Below are 21,449 nucleotides of genomic sequence, written 5' to 3' on the forward strand. Positions count from 1 at the left end.
ATAGTGTTCTATTAAACCTCACTCTCTGTCTCCGATCATATAAGAAGTTTCCTTTCCATTCATGTACAGCACCTGTTATTCCGAAGCTCGAGAGCTTCTGCGTAAGACATAAATCTGAAACCATGTCAAACGCTTTGCTCAAATCTATGGAAATCACACTGACAGACAGATCGTTATTTAGGGCTGTTATCCAATCCTCTCTCGCAATAAGTGTAAAGATGCCTCGTCGGCAAGCTCAAGGAAGCCTCAAGAAGCCCAGAAAGAGCCGAAGACGTTTCATCCGATCACCGCTAGAGGAACATTCCAGAATGTCGACGTTTAGCTTCCCTATTGGATGAATAAGAGGGACCCTCTATGTGTCTACTAGCTGTCGGAAATGATGATTTACTTTAAGCCGAAAAACCTATAAATATATGAGATTTTTTGTACTATATTTGGACATTGTGTTGGGAATAACATTCCTACCTACTAGTCTTCTGTGTTCTCGCTTGCGACGTTGCAGGTTCGATCGTTCAAGTAGTCTAGTAGTACGCACCATACTAAGAATCTAAGTCCAAGATATAACAGATCCGGTCGATAATTCACTGTTCTCATTATAAACTAACATTAAATAATTGGAAGAAAGAAACTTAATGATAATAAAGTATAAATTCACTTAGTATTGTTTGTTTGAATCTTCCCATTCCCTAACCGAAGTGATGAATTTCTTTCAGCCAAAAACTATAAATACATGAGGTTTTTGTACAATATTTGACACTGTTTTGGGAATAACATTCCTACTTACTAGTTTTCTGTCTTCTCATTTTACGACTTCGGAGGGTTCTAGCGTTCGAGTGCTCAAGTATTACGCGACATACTAAGAATCCAAGTTCAAGATATAACAATAAGTAATTTGTTCAAGCATGAACGCTTGTTACGAAACCTATTGTAATAATTAGAAGTATTTGAATTATATGACACAAACTAGAAACCAGAGATAACTCAAGGTAATCAAGAAGTCTTAGATGAACACAAAAGACTGTATTGCATTTATAATTCGAAATCAAACAGTCGTCAATACCAAGGAATCATTGGTTCATACAAACACCACATCCGCCACAGCTTAAATTGGAGTCCAAATGTCTGTAATCGATTGTACGTCTTATTCTTAAGTTCATCCCGTGTCTGTTCGGCAGTGCACTGGATACAGACTCTGTATTATCTAGAATGCACTTGTTAGTGTTAGAATTAACAACCGAAATGAGAACAGACTCACCTGGGTCCTGGAATTGTATTTGATCAACATGCCGGTTGTGTATACTGAAGTCATTGATATCTATATTTCGCACCATAGGTTTCCCGATATTCTTCACCATAATCCTCATGGCAGGTCGAAGATCATTCTCACGATAATTTGTAACTTCTGCAGACTCGAAACACCTCATATTCGAACGAAGAATTCTTTCTTTTAACAGGTTTGATGTAGTCTCTTTCGTCACAGAATGTTTATCATTTATACATTGAAGTAGAAGTGTATCTACTCCCCTCTCCGGTTCATTAAATGTTGACTCAGCAATAGAATCAATAGCAGTTTTCAATGTCCTGACAAAATGTTCTGCCTGACTATTGGAATAACGATGCCTGGGTGTTTTATCCCGAGATTTATGAACGTTAACTTTGAGAACTATTAATGGACCAATATGATATGTATATTTCCTATTGTATAATTGTTAAGTAGCTAAACTATTCATATTCGTGTCCCTTTTATTATAATATTTATTTTGACCTATAGACTATTACTATACGATTTACCATGCTTCAGTTATCCCTAGTCCATTAATTACTATTCCCCCTATTCACAGCCATATTTGGCCAAATTTTATAAAAATGCTATTTTCTATTTTATGGTACAATGTGGTCAGTTTGATTGGTATATAAACCCAGTATGTTTGAGAATAATGATTCATACCGCAGAGGCTGTTATTGATGTTGTGGACTTAACTGACTGGGCTAGGCAGATAGCAGAACTGATAAGTACTCAAGACTTCTCATTCGGCTTTTGTGCATCATTGGCGATCAATAAATTCACTGTTTTCTAATAGACATGCACACGATATAACACTGGGAAGAATTAATAGATATCTGCACCCGGTAGCATTCGATCAATTAGTGGCTGCATCCACAGAGAAATGAAAGTCATCATCAGTCACTAACTCCATGGGAACCCGTTCTCGACTAAACACCTTCATTAATGCATTGATTGTGAAGTCAGAATTTGGTGAAGTTGTGAAACAAACTTCAGGCCGCTTAGAAAAAGAATAAATGACTACAAATGCATAGTATTTGCCAAGAAATAGTCTGCACGAATTCTCTGTCAGGCCTCAGATGATATTGTCCATGAAGTCCACTTCGAAGACTGACTTTTCAAATTATGACATTTTTCACAATTGTCTGCTGTACGACATATATCTGTATTTATTTCGACCATCAACATATGAATCTTTCCAAGGACTTTATTTTCTCAACACCTAAATGTTCACCATGAAGCTCTCTCCAAGGACAGATTTACGTAATGAAGGAGGAATAACAACACGACCATTTAGACACAAAATACCATCAGAAGTAGTAGACAACTCATCCCGCTTTGAAAAATAGACAGGAAATCTACGTTTCAGATTAGTATTCCAACCGTTGTGTTTAGCACTGAGTATACATCCAAAGTATTTACGAGTTTCTCTAACGAGATCTGGACGTCTCCCTGGTAAAGGTTGCACTAACAAACAGTCTGAAGTAGCAACGGGTCTATCTTGCAATGATTGTCGAGAAATGTGGCCAACATGTTGAATTTGTTTGGCACTCTTGTGCTGAACCGTATAGTAATAGGCACACAAAGTAATGCTCCATAGTTGAACCATAGTAGCTGAGTAACGTGCTAAAGATTTTTCAGGATGATAAATGAATTTTAAAGCTTTATGATGAGCGACAATGGTAAACTTCCTTCCAAATAAATATCTATGAAGTCTTTTAACAGCCCTAAACACAGCTAATGCTTCTCGCTGAGTTTGTGAATCATGTTCAGTAACAGTATGTTTGCATGAATCACAGATGACTGGTCTAACTTCATGTTCCCAAACTGCACCAACACCCACAGGTGATGCATCAGTAATAAGTATAGAATGTACACCGAGTGATTAAGTTCGGAGAATAGCATCACTCTGAAGAAACTTCAAGAAACTTCTTATGCATGAATTTCGTTCTACATGTGTTTTTCTACCCATCCATTCGGTATAGCAACTAAGTCTAATGGGACGATTGGATTGGCGCGACTTTCTGGATCCAAACTCACTCACTAGGAGTATACAACCAACTTCCTCCGTCTTCTCAACCTACTTTTGTGTATCTTATACTTGGAGACTGTAGCAAAATATGTAAATGATTAAGAGTTGTCCACAAACATCTCACTAATGTCAAAGCATAATGGCTAAAATATTCATTTGTTTCCTGATTTTGTATAGGTGTCGTATTTCCCATTATTTTATGTCGAATGTCGGAAAACTTCATGTGTTTGAAAAAGATAGCTTCGTGCTCCACTTTCACTGTTCCACGACCAAAATAAAGACCCATTCACTAGTCTGGTTTATTCCACTGACAGGACGAGGGGTACTAACAGACACCAAATTGGTGAGCGTGTTATGTAGCCTTACCAAAGCTTATTAGTATGAGTTGTATGATTTGTAACCCCAAATGATACTAATAAAAAAGAATGTCAGGTAGTTGTTTAGTTAATGCATATTGAAGCAACTCTGTGTTAAACTATTTTCGAACATTATACAACTTTCTAGTATGCAAACACAGAAAATTCCAACTGTTATAACTATCATCATTTTAGACAGAACTGTTATATTATTATGTAACTTATTGTTATGATTAAAAGTATTTGAATTACTGTATCATCTAGGAATTTCAGAAATAACTCAATTAAGGCCAAATAGAAATAGATGATCAAGTGAAGTTTGAGAGTTAGTTTATTTGGTGCCTGCGATTCGTTAGCAAATGCTAAATGTCTAGGTAAAATTCTAGGAGGTTTGGAGAATGAAAGGCAGTGTGTACAACAAGTTAGGCACGTATTGCTACATTCAGTTAAATGCTATTCCATTTACTTATTGAATTTGATACTCAAAACGAAGTTTATTCGTTCGATTCATGATTGATTTATTGTTTTACAGAGTCAAGTAGATGGTAGTTCTGTTTTTATCCATGATTTTTATCATGATACTTCTATTATTTAGGTCATTTATTTCAAAACACGATATGGTCCGTATTTTAGATACAGTTTCGTGGAACTAAAGTTATCTTTTACAAAAATCCCAGGTTTACCTGACAAGGTAAGCAGTAAAATATGAAGTTGAGAATGAGCTTGGCTGCCGCATTCACCTGTAAGTGGTACGTAATTAATTAATGGGAGTTGGTTATGTAGTGTCGAGTACTAACACACACTCACATGATTCATCCTAGCCTTCGAATAGACCCTAATAACTCAAATAACATGTAACAATTGAGTCGTTTCCACCTCAGTAATAACTCCATTATTTTCTGGTAAGCAGTGAAATTCAGCACACACACATCTTATTTTTATGTCCCTTTATTTCAACACATATGAGTTTTGTGTTTACTTATGTGTGGTTGTCTATCATTGATTATTTTATCCAATGCCTGCTCTTTGAATCCCTAAAGTTTGTCTATCTTGAACCACGTTAACTCTTATCATAAGTAGTACTGCGAGTCGGCTTGTTTGTGTTCTCCGCTTCGTTCCTCTTACTGTTTCCCTGTGGTAACGAGTGTATTAATCATACATATCTTAAGTTCATTCTCGCAGTTGTTCTCTAACGCGAACTACTTTATTAACTATATACTAGGGCATGCATATTTCGTTGGCATCATAACCCGATGAAATCGGAGTTAGATCAACGAACCGCAATGGATGTCATTGATTCTGATTGGCCTGGCAAACTGTTCGATCCTCAATGATAGGCTTGATAAATGGTTTTGGTAGGGCAATGACGTTTCACTTTCTCTGTAGGCACATTGACTCTCCCTACATACTGTTTAGACCAGCGGTACGTGCTATTAGTATTCAGGGGTCACACCCTCTGATTATGAGGTTAGTACGAGAATATCAATCGATCCTACCAATCCAGGCTAATTATTAATGTTTTATGACCACATTTAAATACTCAGAACCATAACGAAATAACGAAAAGCCAGTACAAAGACATTTATCAGATTTTACAATTCCGTGACCAAGATATTGGAAATTGTATTTAAGCGCTGTGTTTTTAAATTGCGGTACTCGACAATAAAAATACTTGATGGCTGCTACTCATGTAAGTCATAACTCTCATAAGTTTTCTTTTAAAAAGGCTTGCGCACACTGTACATGAGACGCTTCTCCTGTACGCCGTACGGCGTTTAGGTCAATAATGTAGGGACTTAGCATCATTGTGGTCCATCTGTTGTTCAGAATTCTGTTCATTGGGTTAACATAAACTGCCATCAATAAGTTTGAAAGTGTTTTAGCAGTTTGATGTGACATGTCACAATACTGGGAATTACGATGTAGTGGCTGCTATTATTAAACTCAATGTATAATGAGTTAATAAAAGGTTATGCATTATGTAGTCGAGTAAAGTTACTGGCTTTTTGGTTCAAGCATTCCTTTCTTATTTTGCAAAACCAGAATTTATATTTGGAAATAGAGAATTAATTCCAGGACTATATATGTACGACAATAGTGGTAACTTAAATTTTTTTTCTCATCAAAATCGTTACTCTCTTATTACATGTAAAAGGTGGTTTTATTTTCCGTCACTGTGAAGAACTCAGAATATAATACCTCGTCAATTCTTCATTAACAGCCACTTGTCCAACCTGACTGCATTCTTAACGGTAATTGTGGAAAACTGAAATAGGTTTTTGTTGTCTCTATATAAGCTTTTACAAACTACCACTTGGATTCTGTCGGGTGTGTATTCCTGCCATCAACTGAGTTGTCAGGCCAAATTGGTTTACTATGTCTTGGTATTTTGTTTATTTATTTAAACACATAAATATTGGTACCACGGGGCGTCAGATATATATGACTCTTGGACGGTATCCGTTCAAATGGTTGAGGACGGAATAGAAGAAGCTTTCGCTTAACGGGCTTCCGTGTCTAGTAGCAGTGGATCACCAATACCTCCAGGCAAAAACCTAGGTATATGAACGATAACAGAGGAAAAAGAAGAATTTGGTAAATCATAATAATATGTTATCCTTAGTCCTTAAGAATAAGTCAAGTTTCCTCTTAAAGGACACCTGGGAGGTCTCTTGGACTAGCTCAGTCGGCAGCGAATTCCAGCACTTGACAACTCTAACGGAGTAGAAGTTGTGTCTGCAGTCTGTTCTGCTATGTAGGGTCTCCAATTTCTGGGTGTTACCTCTTGGGTTAGTAACTAAGCTTAAGATGTTTAAGGGGATGACCAGAAGTATTAAGGATACTGTAAGTCATAAGAAGGTCACCTCTAAGACGCCTGTACTCTTACGGGTAAAGGTTAAGTGATTGGAGGCGCTCTTCATAAGGTTTGAATTTGAGTACCCGAACTGATTTCGTGGCTCGACGTTGAATACGTTCCAGAGTGTCCTTATCCTTTTGGAGTGAGGGAGGAAATACTATGTTTCCTTACTCTAAATGGGGACGAATAAAACTGTTGAAGACTATGTGGAAGGTTCTACCATCAAACTGGCCAAAAATGCGCTTCAATGTTACCAGTGCAAGGTTTGCTTGAGAGGCGTTTTTGTCACAGTTCGCATACGATTTCAGGTCATAGGGTACCAGCACTCCTAAATCTTTTTCGACTTGGGAAACTTCTAGAGAGGAGTTACCTAAGTTATAACTATAGTCTGCAACATGTCTCAGATGGACTACCTTGCATTTTGAAGTGTTGAAGGTAAGTCCGTTGTCGTCTGCCCAACTTTGAAGTCGGGTTAGATCCTCCTGAAGAACTAGTATATCATTATGACTACGTATCTCTCTCCAAAGTTTCACATCATCAGCGAAAAGCAATAAGTCAGATGAAACTTGTTAAGGAAGATCGTTAATGTAAATCAAGAAGAGAAGAGGCCCTAGTATTGAGCCCTGGGGGATCCCACTAGGACATTCCATAGCCTGAGAGTGAAGTTAACCCTGACCTTAAAGTGTCGGTTTTCTAAATATGAAGAGAGCCAGTCAATCAAAGGGGGTTTTATACCCAATTGCCTAAGCTTCTTGATAAGACATACGTGGTTGACCCTATCAAAAGCTTTTGAGAAATCCAGGTAGATGACGTCAACCTTCCATTTGCGATCAAGGATGGTTGTCCATCTATCCACCGCAGTCAGCAGGTTGGTCATACAAGAATGACCTTTTCTGAAACCATGATGTTGAGGTGAGAAGAACTTTGAGGATGATAAGTATTCTAGTATACCGTCGTATATTAGGGATTCCATAATTTTGGAAGGTATGGAGAGAAGGGCCACTGGTCAGTAGCTTGAGGGTTCACTGTGTCGACCTCCTTTGAAAATTGGTGTGATGTGTGCCAGCTTCCAAATTTCCGGTAGTTTGCCTCTGCTTAGCGAGTGTGCAAACATCACGCTAAGTGGTGTCGCCAGGATTGAAGCTGCTTCCTTCAATACAGCGGAATGAACCATATCCGGACCAGGAGAAGTGTCTTTTCTTGGGTGCTGCAGTTTACGGAGCACCAGGTCAGCACTCAGGTCTACTTCGGAAAGTCCTGTGCAGGTGAAGCTTTCGTCAGTATAGTTTATGTGGATCAGCTGGAATGTCTGGGAGTATTGTTCAGCCAAAAGGTTAGCGGCATCATCGTCGTTATTGGTAGGGCCATTAGGACCTAGCAGTTGGGAAACTCCAGTTTTGCCTTGTCGAAGAGAAGCTGTGTAACTGAATAAGCTTTTCGGATTGGAGACGAATTTATCGATAAGCTTGGTCTGGAACTGAAGCCTGTCTTCTCTTATTGCCTTTGAACATATGTTCCTTATGCGTTTATATTGCCTGTATGCGTCGTTATTGTCGGTTCGTTTATATTCGGCCCAACAGTGCCTTTTGCGGCTTAGCAAACGACGAGTGCGGTTCTTGATGATTGGAGGTTGTTTGTAGCTTTTTGGGACCATTTGAGGAACTGAATGCTCAGTAGCACATAAGATCGTATGCAGTAAAAAATCCCAATGAGCATCCACTTCAAGTTGAGGGTGAACATCCCAAGAATCAATATCTGGTTATATCAAGCCATGAATCAGTGGTTGTACTTTTAGCCTTTGCATGACTATTAGTAAAATGAATTACGAAAGCATATAGATTACATCTGTTGTGGCGGTTGTTATCACTACTAAATTTTCCTAATTGTGGTAGACAGCTAATTTTATTGGATTCATAGCTGCACTTACATCTATTATATTTCTGAAAAATCTTACAGCAACTTGAAGCAGAGTGCGTTGACATTCGTGAGATGTTCACCAGCAGCTTCAATTAGTGTTATTAGATATCAACACTTATTTTCCTATACTTTCCAATATCCTCAAAAACGTTTTAACACCATGAAATTTCGCATATAGTTTAACGAACGGTTTTTTAGCGAGAACAGTAACTGAATATTTTAAGCTGGAGTATATCGGTAAAGCTGCTTTTACTGACACACTAATTTTCTCACATTGCTCCATTGGTTGCTTTCTTTCTCAGAGAGCATCATTTTGTTAGTATTATTGCATTAGGAGTAGCTTTCTTTGTTAACCTTACTGTGGGAAAAAATATCAAGAAAAATACCTCATTTAGGCTTTTTAAAAATTATTCATTCGTGTGCTATGTAAAAGGTTATGCGTTGCTTATAGCCAAAGTTTTATAACTAGTGATGTGGTTTGCTATTTTAGTCGGGTGCTTGACTGTATTATCACCCTTCTCAACTATCTAGTTTATTGAACTTCTTATCATAAAAACTGTTAGATAAACAACTCAACTGAACCCTCAAGCAACTATGCAAAATGTCACGCTAAATTATGTAAAATTATTAGTATTTCTTTTCTGAGGACTATGCATATTTTCAATGTACTGAATTTAGTTTTTCTTTGATTTGCTTTCATTGTTAATTTTAGATAAGTTACTTAGGTAAATTGACAGTTTAGTTTGATATAATGGAGGGTATTTTGTTAAAATGGACAAATTATGTGAGTGGTTGGCAACAACGGTATTTCATTTTGGACGATGGAGTTCTGTCGTACTATCGTTCCAAAGAAGAAATGAATAGTGGATGTAAAGGGTCGGTCAAATTATCTGTATGTGATGTCATAGGTGAGTTCCATGTAAATACTGGTAGTTTATTGCGTACAAATGATATAGTTCATAGTTCTGATCCACGAAGATTTGATTTGATTCTTGGTGAACAAAGATATTATTTGCGTGCTTTATCTCGAGCTGATCGACAAAGATGGGTTATAGCACTTGGTAGTTCAAAAGTAGGTACTACACCATTAAAGTCAGAAGACGTAAACATATATGGTAAGTTTAAATATATGTTTGATTCCCTCTCATTGACTAACTTCAAACTTTGTATGTATACTTATATTTTCATCCTTGGGTTTTTTGTTTTAATCATAATACAGATTAGTAATCAACTATTCTTCTTTGTCACTGTATTTCTTGGAGTACTCTTTGATAATACCAACTTTTTCAAATCAAATAAGATGAAATATTGGGATTTAAATCTAGGGCTGAATTGTTTGAAGTTGAATGTCTTAACCAGTAAGCCATCAGTCAGTCAGTCAGCTACAACGTGGACCAGGCACATTTATGCATCGGTCCAAGTTGCCATACCTCATTAGCACAACAAGATGAACACCGAATTCATAGAAGCAGTTAATTTAATGGTGGAAATATATAAAAGAAAGATTGTATGTAAGGATATAGTACGGGAAGAAAGGGAAGACAGAAAGTGTATACACCTGCACCATTGTTATCGATTCTGAGTCATATCACACAGTCTCCAACCATTTTGTACGATAGTCATGTTGACCCCAACCAATTAGTCTGCATCTGCCAACATGGCTCAGACTAAAAGTTAGCGACTTCAAGGACTGATGCCACGTTTTGGTTTGGCCGCCCTTAACTCTTTTCCAGCCATGGATCCTTAGATTATATGAAGAATACTTTTAACTCCTCCTACATAATACATGTCATGTATAGTAGCAATGGAATACATACCCCAATTCAGTGGTTTATCTATAATATGCATAAAGCGGTGCTGAAATTTGTTTACAACCTAAGGTAGTCAGCAGAAGTACATTGTTTTTTAGCCATCCGACTTTCAGCCGTTCAGATAATCGTTTTCAACGTCTGTACATTTTTCAGTATGGGGTTGTGGAGATTGTTGAGTTTCACTGAAATCATGAACCGATCCACATTTAATAATACTTTAATAACCGGATAGTTTTATTAATCATTATATGGTAAATGTGGCTTAATCAGATCGTAAGACACTTGTTCTCTTATTCAATTTAATCGATGGAATAATGAGGTAACTTAAAATTAAGCACACTGAATCGCGAATTATTTAATATGAAAAATTGCTTATTCATTCTTAGAACCTTCACAAACCCAATTAATCGATAATCATCGTTCTGAATTGCGTCTTTATCATAATTTAATGGTACAACAAGTCAAAGAGATTCAAAGTAAACTAAAAGAAGGTACGGTCCCAGATATGAATGTAAGTTTTTAGTCTTCTAATTTCTGTATTAACTGATCATGAATAATGTTGACTTAAGTTTTCATCATTGGTATTTGTTCTACTAAAGCTTTTAAAAAAACTATAGTCACTATTCTCAATATTGAGTTCAAACTAAGCATTTCAATACATCAGTGAGGGTATCGGTCACGGTGGTGTACTGGATTTCCACAAATACGTGTGGTACAACATTTAACAAACATCTTATAAATGAATCTAATAGGAGCAAAAATTACAATTTCTTAAGTGACTTTGAGTAATATATATTGGTGGGTCGGGTTGACTGTGAGTCACTGAGATAGTGACATCTTTCTTACTAGCTAATTCCAACACCCGTGACTTTGAGTATATTCTCTAATTATTGCAAACATATATATATCCAGCGTATTAAGTGACCTCTTTTGCCCTGTCTTTCCTGTTGGTCGGGTTTATTAATTTTGTAATTAACATATTTGGATCATCTACAGACTTATCCTAACGATTGAGTTTATCAGGTGTAAATTTCTTATAGGGTAATTTGTATCAAAATAAATAGTAAGTTAATCGGCTAATTGTGTTTTATGAGTTTTTAAAACAATGAATTTGACAGAGATAATTGATCATTGAGTTTCACTGAATATGATTTGTAGTCAGTTTTCATACTCTTTAAAAAAGAGATGTAATGTTTCTTTTCTCTAGTCAGAGTACCCTTTTTTCTATCGAATTTTCACTCTCTTTATTCCTAAACAATAAGTAAGCTTGTTATAAGATAAATAAATATCTGTTAGATAACTGTAGGATATGTTCCAGGAATCACCTTTTTTAAATAAAAATGGGTAGTGGCTAGTACTCGGATTCAGGATGCGCGTTTCGTCCCATTCGGGAACCGTCAGCTGGATTCATCGGCATCTCAGTGTTAATGTTCATATCTGTGCTCAAGTCCGGTACCTCTCGCTTCGGACGCCGATGCATTATCTACTGAGCTGTCTAACTCGATATAGTCGGAAGTTAGACGGCAATAACCTTCAAGTGTTACTGCGTTAGAGTTCGTGAAATTAATACTTTTAGGCCACAGTTAGTGGAGATAGTACTATTCTATTTCTATTTATTCATTTATTTCACTTAAACATGAATATTGGTTCAAAGGAGTACCGAAATATATATTAAACACACAAGTCATTGAACTTGTATGTGGGCTGGAATACTTCTCGAGTGCCCAAACAGAAGCTGGTTGTTTTTAAAGAGGAGCACTTTTCGAGCCTTCAACCCAAAGGGAGAGCGGACTCTCTCAACCCTTGACTATTTCTACGTGTTTTTGTTTCTTTATATACCTACGCTTTATTGTAGTATTTCACACCTTTTGTTAGTCTCTATTTTCTTAATGTTTTATTCAAATTAATGTGTTGTTATTTTTAATACTCCATGTTGAAAAAAAGTTTTGATGGTGCTCCTGTTCAGTGATTCTAAAAATAACTGTAATCTATCCCAACACTAGTTTACAGGACGTTTCTATCTTCTTTGTTCATAAAGAAACTAGATAATTACTACTGATATTCAATAAATGACTGTTTATTGTTCAATAAACACTGTCATGTATTCATCTTAATAATTTCATCTCACTGTACACTGATGTTTAGTTTGGCAACTTGAAGCAATGTAAACATATGTACCAGGTTCTACATTAATTGTGATTAACTCCCTATTACCTTAAAGTGTTTATCTCAATTACGTAGAAAAAGGATGGTCACAATACTATCACGTTTAATGGAAAAGAAGATAGGTTATAACATATGTACTAACCGAATAGTTATATATATGTATAAAACTCCGCCTGTAGCTCTCCTAGGGTTACTGCCGATTTCAAGCCCGGGTAAAGGAGGAAGGTTGGGCATAGGATCGGCAACCCCATACCGTAGAAAACAACCTTAGTTAAAAAAACGCTGGACAGAATAAGCAAATTAAACTATTTAAACTCTGCCTTGGGAGTTGAAGGAAGAATTTCGACGCCTAACGATGAAAGCTGAGATTTTTTGAAAGTCACAAGGCCGATACCCCTTCTAACAACCACAGCAACAATTAATATAGGTACATGGAATATTCGGGCAGTGTGAGAGACCGGGAAGACCAGTCAAATAGCTGTGGAAATGAGGAGATACAACTTAGCTGTTCTCGAAATCGGCGAAACCCATTGGACCCAAGCTGGACAGCAAAGGTCGGGTACGGGAAAGATACTGCTGTACTTCGGTCACGAAGAGGAAAATGCTCCGCACACACAGGAAGTTGCTCTGGTGCTATCCAAAAATGCACGAAATGCACTTATAAGATGGGAATCTCACGGATCCAGGATAATCAAAGCATCATTCAGAACAAAGAAGCAAGGGATTACAATGAATGTTATCCAATGTTATGCACCCACCAATGATAGCAACGAAGATAATAATGATCCGTTCTACGAGAAGCTGCAATCGACCATAGCTATGTGCCCAAGAAAGGACCTGACCATCCTGATGGGAAATCTAAATGCTAAAGTTGGAGTGGACAACACAGGATATGAAGATATAAGTGGACGACATGGACTAGGAGAGAGAAATGAAAATGGGGAGAGATTTGCAAATCTATGTGCATTCAACAAATTGGTTATAGGCGGCACAATATTCCCACACAAGCGCATACACAAAGCTACATGGATCTCACTGGACCACACCACAAAGAACCAGATAGATCACATCCGTATCAACAAAAAATTCCGAAGGACAATGGAAGATGTGAAAACCCGGAGAGGAGCTGACATAGCTTCAGATCACCACCTGGTTGTGGCCAAGATGAGACTGAAGCTAGAGAAACACTGGACAACTGGACAAACAGAATTACAAAGGTTCAGTACAACCTTCCTTCGAAATACTGACAAGCTCCACGAATTCAAGATAACTCTCAACAACAGGTTCCAAGCTCTACAGGATCTACTGAATGAACAGGAAACTACTTTGGAGGACAACTGGAAAGGGATCAATGAAGCATTAACTTCAACGTGTCAGGAGGTTCTCAGTCTGAAGAAGCATCATCATAAGGAATGGATCTCTATGGGAACCCTGGACAAGATTGAAGAAAGGAAGAACAAAACGGTTACATATACTCTGTTATGATATATTAAGATCTTAAGTTCTTTCCTATGTAGAATGATGGCTGTACACTGTTAAAAGGTATCAAACTGGGATAAAACAACTAGTTTAATGGTTACTACATTTTAATAACTGTCAAATAGCTCAATGACTATAAAAAAACTATGAAATTGAATCCATCGTGATCTATACTAAATAATCTAGAAAAAAAGTCTTGTACTTTTCACATTATATATCAATAATTAAGTAGTATTGTGATGTGGGTTACTGATATCCACATAAGTAGTATATGGTGATGGTCGGGCATTGAATGTATTTCAGTAGAAGATTGATAAGGAGAGAACGGAAATGGCACGCAATTGGTATGAAAATGCATGAACAATTATAATCGGAGACTATGGATGGATATTTTCAGAAGAAACAGTCAAGATTGAGACAATTGATTGATAGTTTGCAAATTAACTGTTTGCTGTATGGTTGCCAGATTTTAGTGAGATATTGTGCTAAAATATATTCAATTGTTCCCTACTCGTGTTCTTGTTTACTTCTATATAATGATAGTAAACATCTGTAATATGAATTCATTAGTTATTTATTGTCAATATTATTTCGACTGGAATTTGGACAAGTAAATTTTATATTTGGTATATCTGTTATAATTAAAAAAAGCATTCGGTTGATAGTAAACTTTTATTCAGTGATGGATCAATTTATTTCAAATAGTTTGACACACAGATATTGGTACAAAGGGGCATCAGATATATATGCGCCACACAAATCTCATTTGATTTGTGTTAGGGCTGTGATACTAACCGGGTGCCCAAACCGAAGCAGGTGATTTTCTTAGGGGACCATACCCGGAGCCTTTGACCTAAAGTTCTGATCCACAAAGCAGTGGAGCATCGCAAGGAGATGCAGTCCCATGGTAGCCGGTGACCAACAATTGATTCATACACCATTTGTTCTTTCAGGATACTGGAGCCCATGTGCACCACTGGTTTGTAATCATTGTTTTCCAACTACCCTAGGTGGACTTTCCGTGTTTACCAACCTGGTTAAAGCGTCGGACATTCGCTTTTCGTCCTCTGAATTTCGTAAACAACAGTAATGCCACGAGAAGGCAATGAGTAGGACTTCCCTGGCAGAGGCTTTTTACGCGTGGCCATATGAGAGCAGACTCTCCCCACTCTCGACCGTATCATAGTTTAAATAACAAATTAATCTTATTTAGAGATTCGTTGGAAACCGGGAAGGATTAGACAGTTGTTTCGTTGTAATACTTAACGTATTCACGTCTCTGCCAGGAACTGAACTCTGAATGTTCATGTCTTGAGTGGAGCGTTCAACTTGGAGCAAATAGAGTTCAGTTCGAGCTTGAAAACTGATGTTTCATAACCTTATATTCTAATCAATGAACTACCGTTGTTTATATGAAGTATTTATGTAAATGTTTTGCCGTGTAGAAAAAATTGTATTACTCTAATTATTTTCTCAGAAAAAAATATGGTTACTTCTCTCTAAATCTTATAATATCGGTGTCTTGGTTAATCCTTATTCATCCGTACTTAAATTGTATTGGAGAGTATCAGATGTTCTAACACATCGATTTACACAGCATATTTTCTGAATACCAGTCACTGGATTTGTTTGCTAAAATCTTATGTTCTACGTTCTTTGAATTCATAATTCATTTACAATTCTTGGATCTATACATGTGTTTGAACTCTTCAATTAAACAGACACACTAGAATTCCATCAACTCTTTATTGATTTAAGCTTGTCAAACATAAATTATTCAGTTACAGGCAAAAAAAAGTCAGTATATAAGAAAACTGGGAATCTAAATGACTTTAGAAAAACTAAGGATTAAAATACGGTAGAAGATCACATTAAATACATAGTTCTAGCTTCTTTAAATATACAGCAGAGTATGTGCTGTGCTAAGGAGATGAGACCTCAAATTATCAAAGATCAGGTTTATTTCAATTCATTTTGTTAATGACTTTAAACTGTCAGTACGTTTTGGTGTGATAACACATATTTACCAGGTATTCGATTATGAAGCTGCTTATGAATTTATTGTAATCTATTTTCAATCACATAAGATAATTATCTTCAATTCTATTGGATAAAACGCTCACCAAACGACTAATATACCCATCTCCTCAGGAGCCAATGAATTGATAACCATATATAAAAGTGATCTGATCCAAGAGCTTATAGTCCAAGTTATTTGTAAACATAGATAAGTTGGATGAAGGGAGAGCACTATTGTCTATTCGACATTTCATCCTATGTTCTAATCTTTGTCCTATGTATAAATCAGTTTTGTTATTGTAAAAATTAATTTCTGATTTTTAATTTTCCATTTTCTTTTTGCTTTAATCAGCGTATTGATGAATTAACTGGTATGCTAAATGCATCTTGCTCTACATTCTTAATAACTTTGGATGAATTAATGATTTTAAGTAATGCACAAGCACCATGGTTAAGTTCCATTGTAACAGGAACAACATTGGAGACAAGTCCTACTATATTTCGTAATACATCATGTCTTACCAATACAGATCCTTCTAATATACATTCACCAAATATGAGGTAAGTTCAAAATTTTTGTACAGTTGACTGCATGTATCTTATGATCTCATATGCAAAAGGATTAGGTAAAACTGAGTTATAAGGTCGAGCCAATAATCAAGAAAGATCAAGACACTTCAAGGCCAAGGCGTATTATATCAAAGTAGAATGTTATTTGTTGAGTTGTGATGATTAGTTTTAACAATGGGAAGCATCAATAAACATTTAAGTTTAGATTTAAGACTAAGATTTAAAATTTAGAGCATAAGATGTAGGATTCACACGCAACAACAAATGCAAGAGAAGACGACCAGTGTAGCAGCAGTAGGTCTCAATATTATAAACAAAGGGAAAAGCAAGACTCTTCGATACAATCCAGCATGCACCAATCAAATTACACTTGATGGAGAAGCTTTGGAGAATGTGAAAACCTTTACATATCTGGGCAGCATCATGCATGAACACGGTGGATCAGATGCAGATGTGAGGGCGAGGATCGGCAAAGCAAGAGCAGCTTATTTACAACTGAAGAACATCTGGAACTCAAAACAATTGTCAACCAACACCAAGGTTAGAATTTTCAATACAAATGTCAAGGCACTTCTACTGTATGGGGCGGAGACGTGGAGAACTACGAAAGCCATTATCCAGAAGATACAGGTGTTTATTAACTGTTGTCTACGCAAGATACTTTGGATCCGCTGGCCAGACACTCAGCAACAAGTTCGATGATTTCCTTAATATGTGTCCTATCAACTCCCAACATCTCTTCCTAATTTCCTCTTCAACTGGATGTTGGTTTGTTCTCTCTCATATCAGGCTGTTGTTGATGGTATCCAGTCAACGGACATTGAGTATCTTACGTAGACAATTGTTTAGAAATACGTACACTTTTTGATGATGGTTGTGGTAGTTCTCTAAGTTTCATCTCCGTACAGTAGAACTGTGTTGACGTTCGTATTGAAGATTGTGACTTTAATGTTGGCTGATGTATGATTATTTTGGGTTCCATACGTTCTTCAACTGTATGAATACTGTCCTTGATTTTTCGATCCTCGCCTATACGTTTTCATCAGATCCTTCTCGTTCATTGATGATGCTACCCAGATACGTGAAACTTTCCACTTCTTCCAGAGCGTCTCCATCAGGCATGATTGGGTTACCTTTCTCTTTGTTGTTTTTGAGGATCTTGCTCTTTCTCTTGTGTGTTGAGGCCTACTGATGCAGTGACTGCTACTACACTGGTAGTCTTCATCTGCATTTGCTCATGTGTATGGGATAGAAAGACTAGATGATCTGTGAAGTCCAAATCGTCTAGCTGCATGTAGGCTGTCTATTGTATTCCTTGCTTCCTTCCAGATGTGCAATTCTCCATGATGTAGTCGACCATTAGAAGAGAAACGTGAAAAATTAGCAATCTTCTCTGACCAACCAAACATTTATTACAAGCATTGGTATTAGCAGTAGTGATATAATTGCTTATTATAATAATACTTATTGTTATTATTGTTAGTTGAGTATTGGTTCTAATAACCAACCCATTCTTGACTTTTATATTTGATTCTTAGTAATAATCTTTGTTCTTCATTGACGAACGATTCGCTCTTTCGAAATTCACATGCACAATCATCATTAAATCGTCGTCACTTCAATGCTACACGAAAATATCAAACTTTCTTTTCTACTTTAGAATATAGGTAAGTCGATTTTTGATCATTAAAGAGTAATCTGTTATTGATAATTTTAATTTAATTTACGTACAATTGATAGATCACAGAGTAGTGACCAATGTCATGTATGTCAAATCTTTCTTAGTGCTGATCGAATTCTATCGACCACTAGTCAAAGTGACTCGATACAGTTTGCGTTATGTTGAAATGCTAAAGAGTCGGAGCTAGTTGATAAGAAACCTTGTATTTAAGTTTTGTGCTATTTGGCATTCATTGACAAGGTGTACTTGTGATCTTGAAGGAACTGATGCTTTCTAAATGATTCAATCCTGTGTTACCCAAGTCAGCCCCACCGTGGCAACGTCTCAGACTGTGAATCTGGGTGATCCAGGATCGGATCCGTAAGGGAGCAACAGTCCCCTAAAGATTACAGGCACACCTCTGTGACGAGTACCAAGTAGGACGAAACCCAAGTTAAGCAGGGTTTCTTGTTTATTACCTCCAACCTTCACTTTACAATTGAGCTTATTTACTACACAGTTTGTCATGGTTAGTATTAACATCAGGTCATTAAGATTGGAGTATTTTAAAATGGGTTTTTATCTATAACTTAGTAGATGATCATTGTGTTCGGTCAATAGGATTACTTAACAGTTCACATACACAATCACGTTGTTGATAAAACCGAAGACCTCCAGGTGTCACTGTGAGTACTTAACCTGTAGACCGTTAGCCTGGCATCTAATAGTTTACACGCCTAAATTCCATCAATTCACGATATTGCACAATCATCTGAGGAGTCCCATATAAGGATGAAACAGCTGCCCAGTGCTTCTTAATTTGGTAGGTGCTGTGTTTTTTGAAACAAAATGGTTTGGTTGTGAAGCTTTCACTGTCCCTTTGAACAACACCATCAGCACGTCCTTCAAAGAAGTGACCTTGAACGAGGTTTGTATACAGCTTGTTTTATAAGTCATTGCGTTGTGACATTTTAGTTGTGCATTTGATCAGTATGCATTAGTTTCTTATATACTTGAGTTTCAAGCTTCACTGTATTATTTCTGCTGATCCATATGTCCAAAAAATGGTAGTTTGTTGTATGGATCTATTTATAATGTGAATTTTATATCATCGAAGACGTTGTTGGTTAAATTGTCGGTACTTTACAGCCGGTTCTTTTTGATAGTGACAAATGTGTCATTTAAATGGTAAGTCCAGTTTCATTGAAATTAATGTTAGACCAACATTGAAAACGTGGGGGCACTGGATGACCGTTTCACCCCAGTGTGGGACTCCCCACCAGTACGCATCTACTACCCTGCATGCGGCAATTGAACCCAAGATCTTTGGTCTCTTGAACGAACGATTGACCACCAAATCACCGAGCCAGAATCCTATGGTGTTTTTGTCTAACTCCAATAAATCCACAGCATTGCGCGGCCATCTTCCAAGACCTTCGTTGGGTAACTATCTCTCACCCGACACGGTTGAACCTCACTAGTCACTGATCCTTACTGGAACTCATCGAATTTCTTCTCGAAGCTGGTCACTAATGAGCACATAATAATTATCAGTATAGGGTTGTAAAGATTCTTCAATTTCCTCATAGGTAAGACTGTGATTTTCAGTCTTTGCGTAGCTAGTTTTCGATAATTGTCTGACTAAAATCATTTTGTGACGGGGAACGATGAGATTCAACAATATCTACAACCCCCCCAAATGCCCTGGTACGGCCGAGAGTGAGGAGAGTCCTCTCTCCCTCTCCAAATGCTCTCACATGGCCACGCGTATATAGCCTCGGTCAGGGAAGTCTTACTCACTGCCTTCTCACACTACGGGTATTGTTTACGAAATTGAGAGGACGAAAAGCGAATGTCCGACGCTTTAACCGGGTAGGTGGACACGGAACGTCCACCTAGGTGAGTTGGAAAACCCTCATTCCAAATTAATGTTGTACATGGGCTCCAGTATCGTGAAGGAACAAATGCTGTATGAATCAATTGTTGGTGACCGGCTACCATGAGACTGCATCTCCTTAGGATGCTCCACTGCCTTATGGATCAGATCTTTTGGTCAAAGTCTCCGGGTGTGGCTCTGTGAGAAAACCACCTGCTTCAGTTTGGGCACCCGGTTAGTATCACAGCCCTAACAAAAATCAAATGAGATTTGTGTGGCGCATATATATCTGATGCCCCTTTGTACCAATATTTATGTGTTTTGAATAAAATAAGCAACCCCCCCTCTACCCTGTAATAATAATTAATTTGCTCAATATTTTTTTTGTATTACATTAACAGTTTTGAAGAGATTAAACCATCTATACCTATTCAAACAATTCCAAATAATGATGAAATCAAACTACCTGGTGATTATTTATCAGCATTAGAATTTATTAAAGCATCTAAATGTTTATTACATTTTCTTGATCGATTAAATCATACAAATCAACATAATTGTACATTGAATAATCCTTCAACAACTTCACGTACTTATATTGCATTACAACAAGTTCGACATCGTTTATTAGATTATTTAAATTGTATTGAATTACATGTTGAAATGCATACTACTACTACTACTACTACTACAACAAATCTTATGAATGATCCTAATTATACTACTGATTCTACTATTATCAGTGGAACCGATGAAGCATCAATGGATAATAGAGAGAATCATAATGATGTAAATGTAAACAATCATTGTAATATTTTATTTAAAAAAGCTCAACTTAGCTTAGGATATCTATTACGATATGAAGTGAAACATAGAGAATCAATTCAAGAGAATACAAATTCAGTTTATATGGCTATTTTGTGGTTATGTAGGTGAGTGTATTTGCATTCCTTATTTTTAAAGAAATACGTTAGATAGAATATTTTCATAGTTGAAAGCGTGAGTTAATTAAAGCTAGACCACCATGGAAAACCTGAAAGCACTGGACGACCGTTTCGTCTTATTGTGGGACTCCTCAGCAGTGCGCATCCACGACCTCGCCTCGCAAGATTCGAATTCAGGACCTACGAGTCTCGCGTCAGAGCACTTAACCGATAGACCACTGAGCCGGCATCCGATGGTGTTTATGTCTAACTCCAACCAATCGACAAAGTTGAGCAACCGTTCACCAATCGTCTTCAGTGAGTTCCTATCTCACAACAGACATGGTTTGAAATCCACTGGTCACTGCTTCTCATTAGAACTCCTGGATTTACCTCTTGAAGTTAGTCACTAGTGAGCATATGATTATTATTACTATCAGAAGGGGTTTTGTGGAGATTTAGTATTTTCATAGTTGAAAGCGTGAGTCAATTGAAGCT

General features: G+C 37.0%; 1 protein-coding gene across 1 annotated transcript in view; it reads left to right on the forward strand.

Moving 5' to 3' along the window:
- Window positions 1-5,333: 5,333 nt before the first annotated feature.
- Window positions 5,334-21,449, forward strand: part of Smp_139430 (phosphoinositol 4-phosphate adaptor protein,putative) — a gene marked incomplete at its 3' end in the record, with an annotated part of 27,165 nt that continues 11,049 nt past the window's right edge. Inside the window, exons 1-7 of the mRNA XM_018799265.1 lie at window positions 5,334-5,363; window positions 9,160-9,355; window positions 9,404-9,562; window positions 10,645-10,769; window positions 16,275-16,483; window positions 18,031-18,159; window positions 20,430-20,960. Of these exons, the coding sequence (XP_018646604.1) occupies window positions 9,199-9,355; window positions 9,404-9,562; window positions 10,645-10,769; window positions 16,275-16,483; window positions 18,031-18,159; window positions 20,430-20,960 (1,310 nt within the window). The 5' untranslated portion in view covers window positions 5,334-5,363; window positions 9,160-9,198. The remainder of the gene's footprint in view (window positions 5,364-9,159; window positions 9,356-9,403; window positions 9,563-10,644; window positions 10,770-16,274; window positions 16,484-18,030; window positions 18,160-20,429; window positions 20,961-21,449) is intronic.

This window comes from Schistosoma mansoni, assembly GCF_000237925.1.
Source record: "Schistosoma mansoni, WGS project CABG00000000 data, supercontig 0148, strain Puerto Rico, whole genome shotgun sequence".
NCBI lineage: Eukaryota > Metazoa > Platyhelminthes > Trematoda > Strigeidida > Schistosomatidae > Schistosoma > Schistosoma mansoni.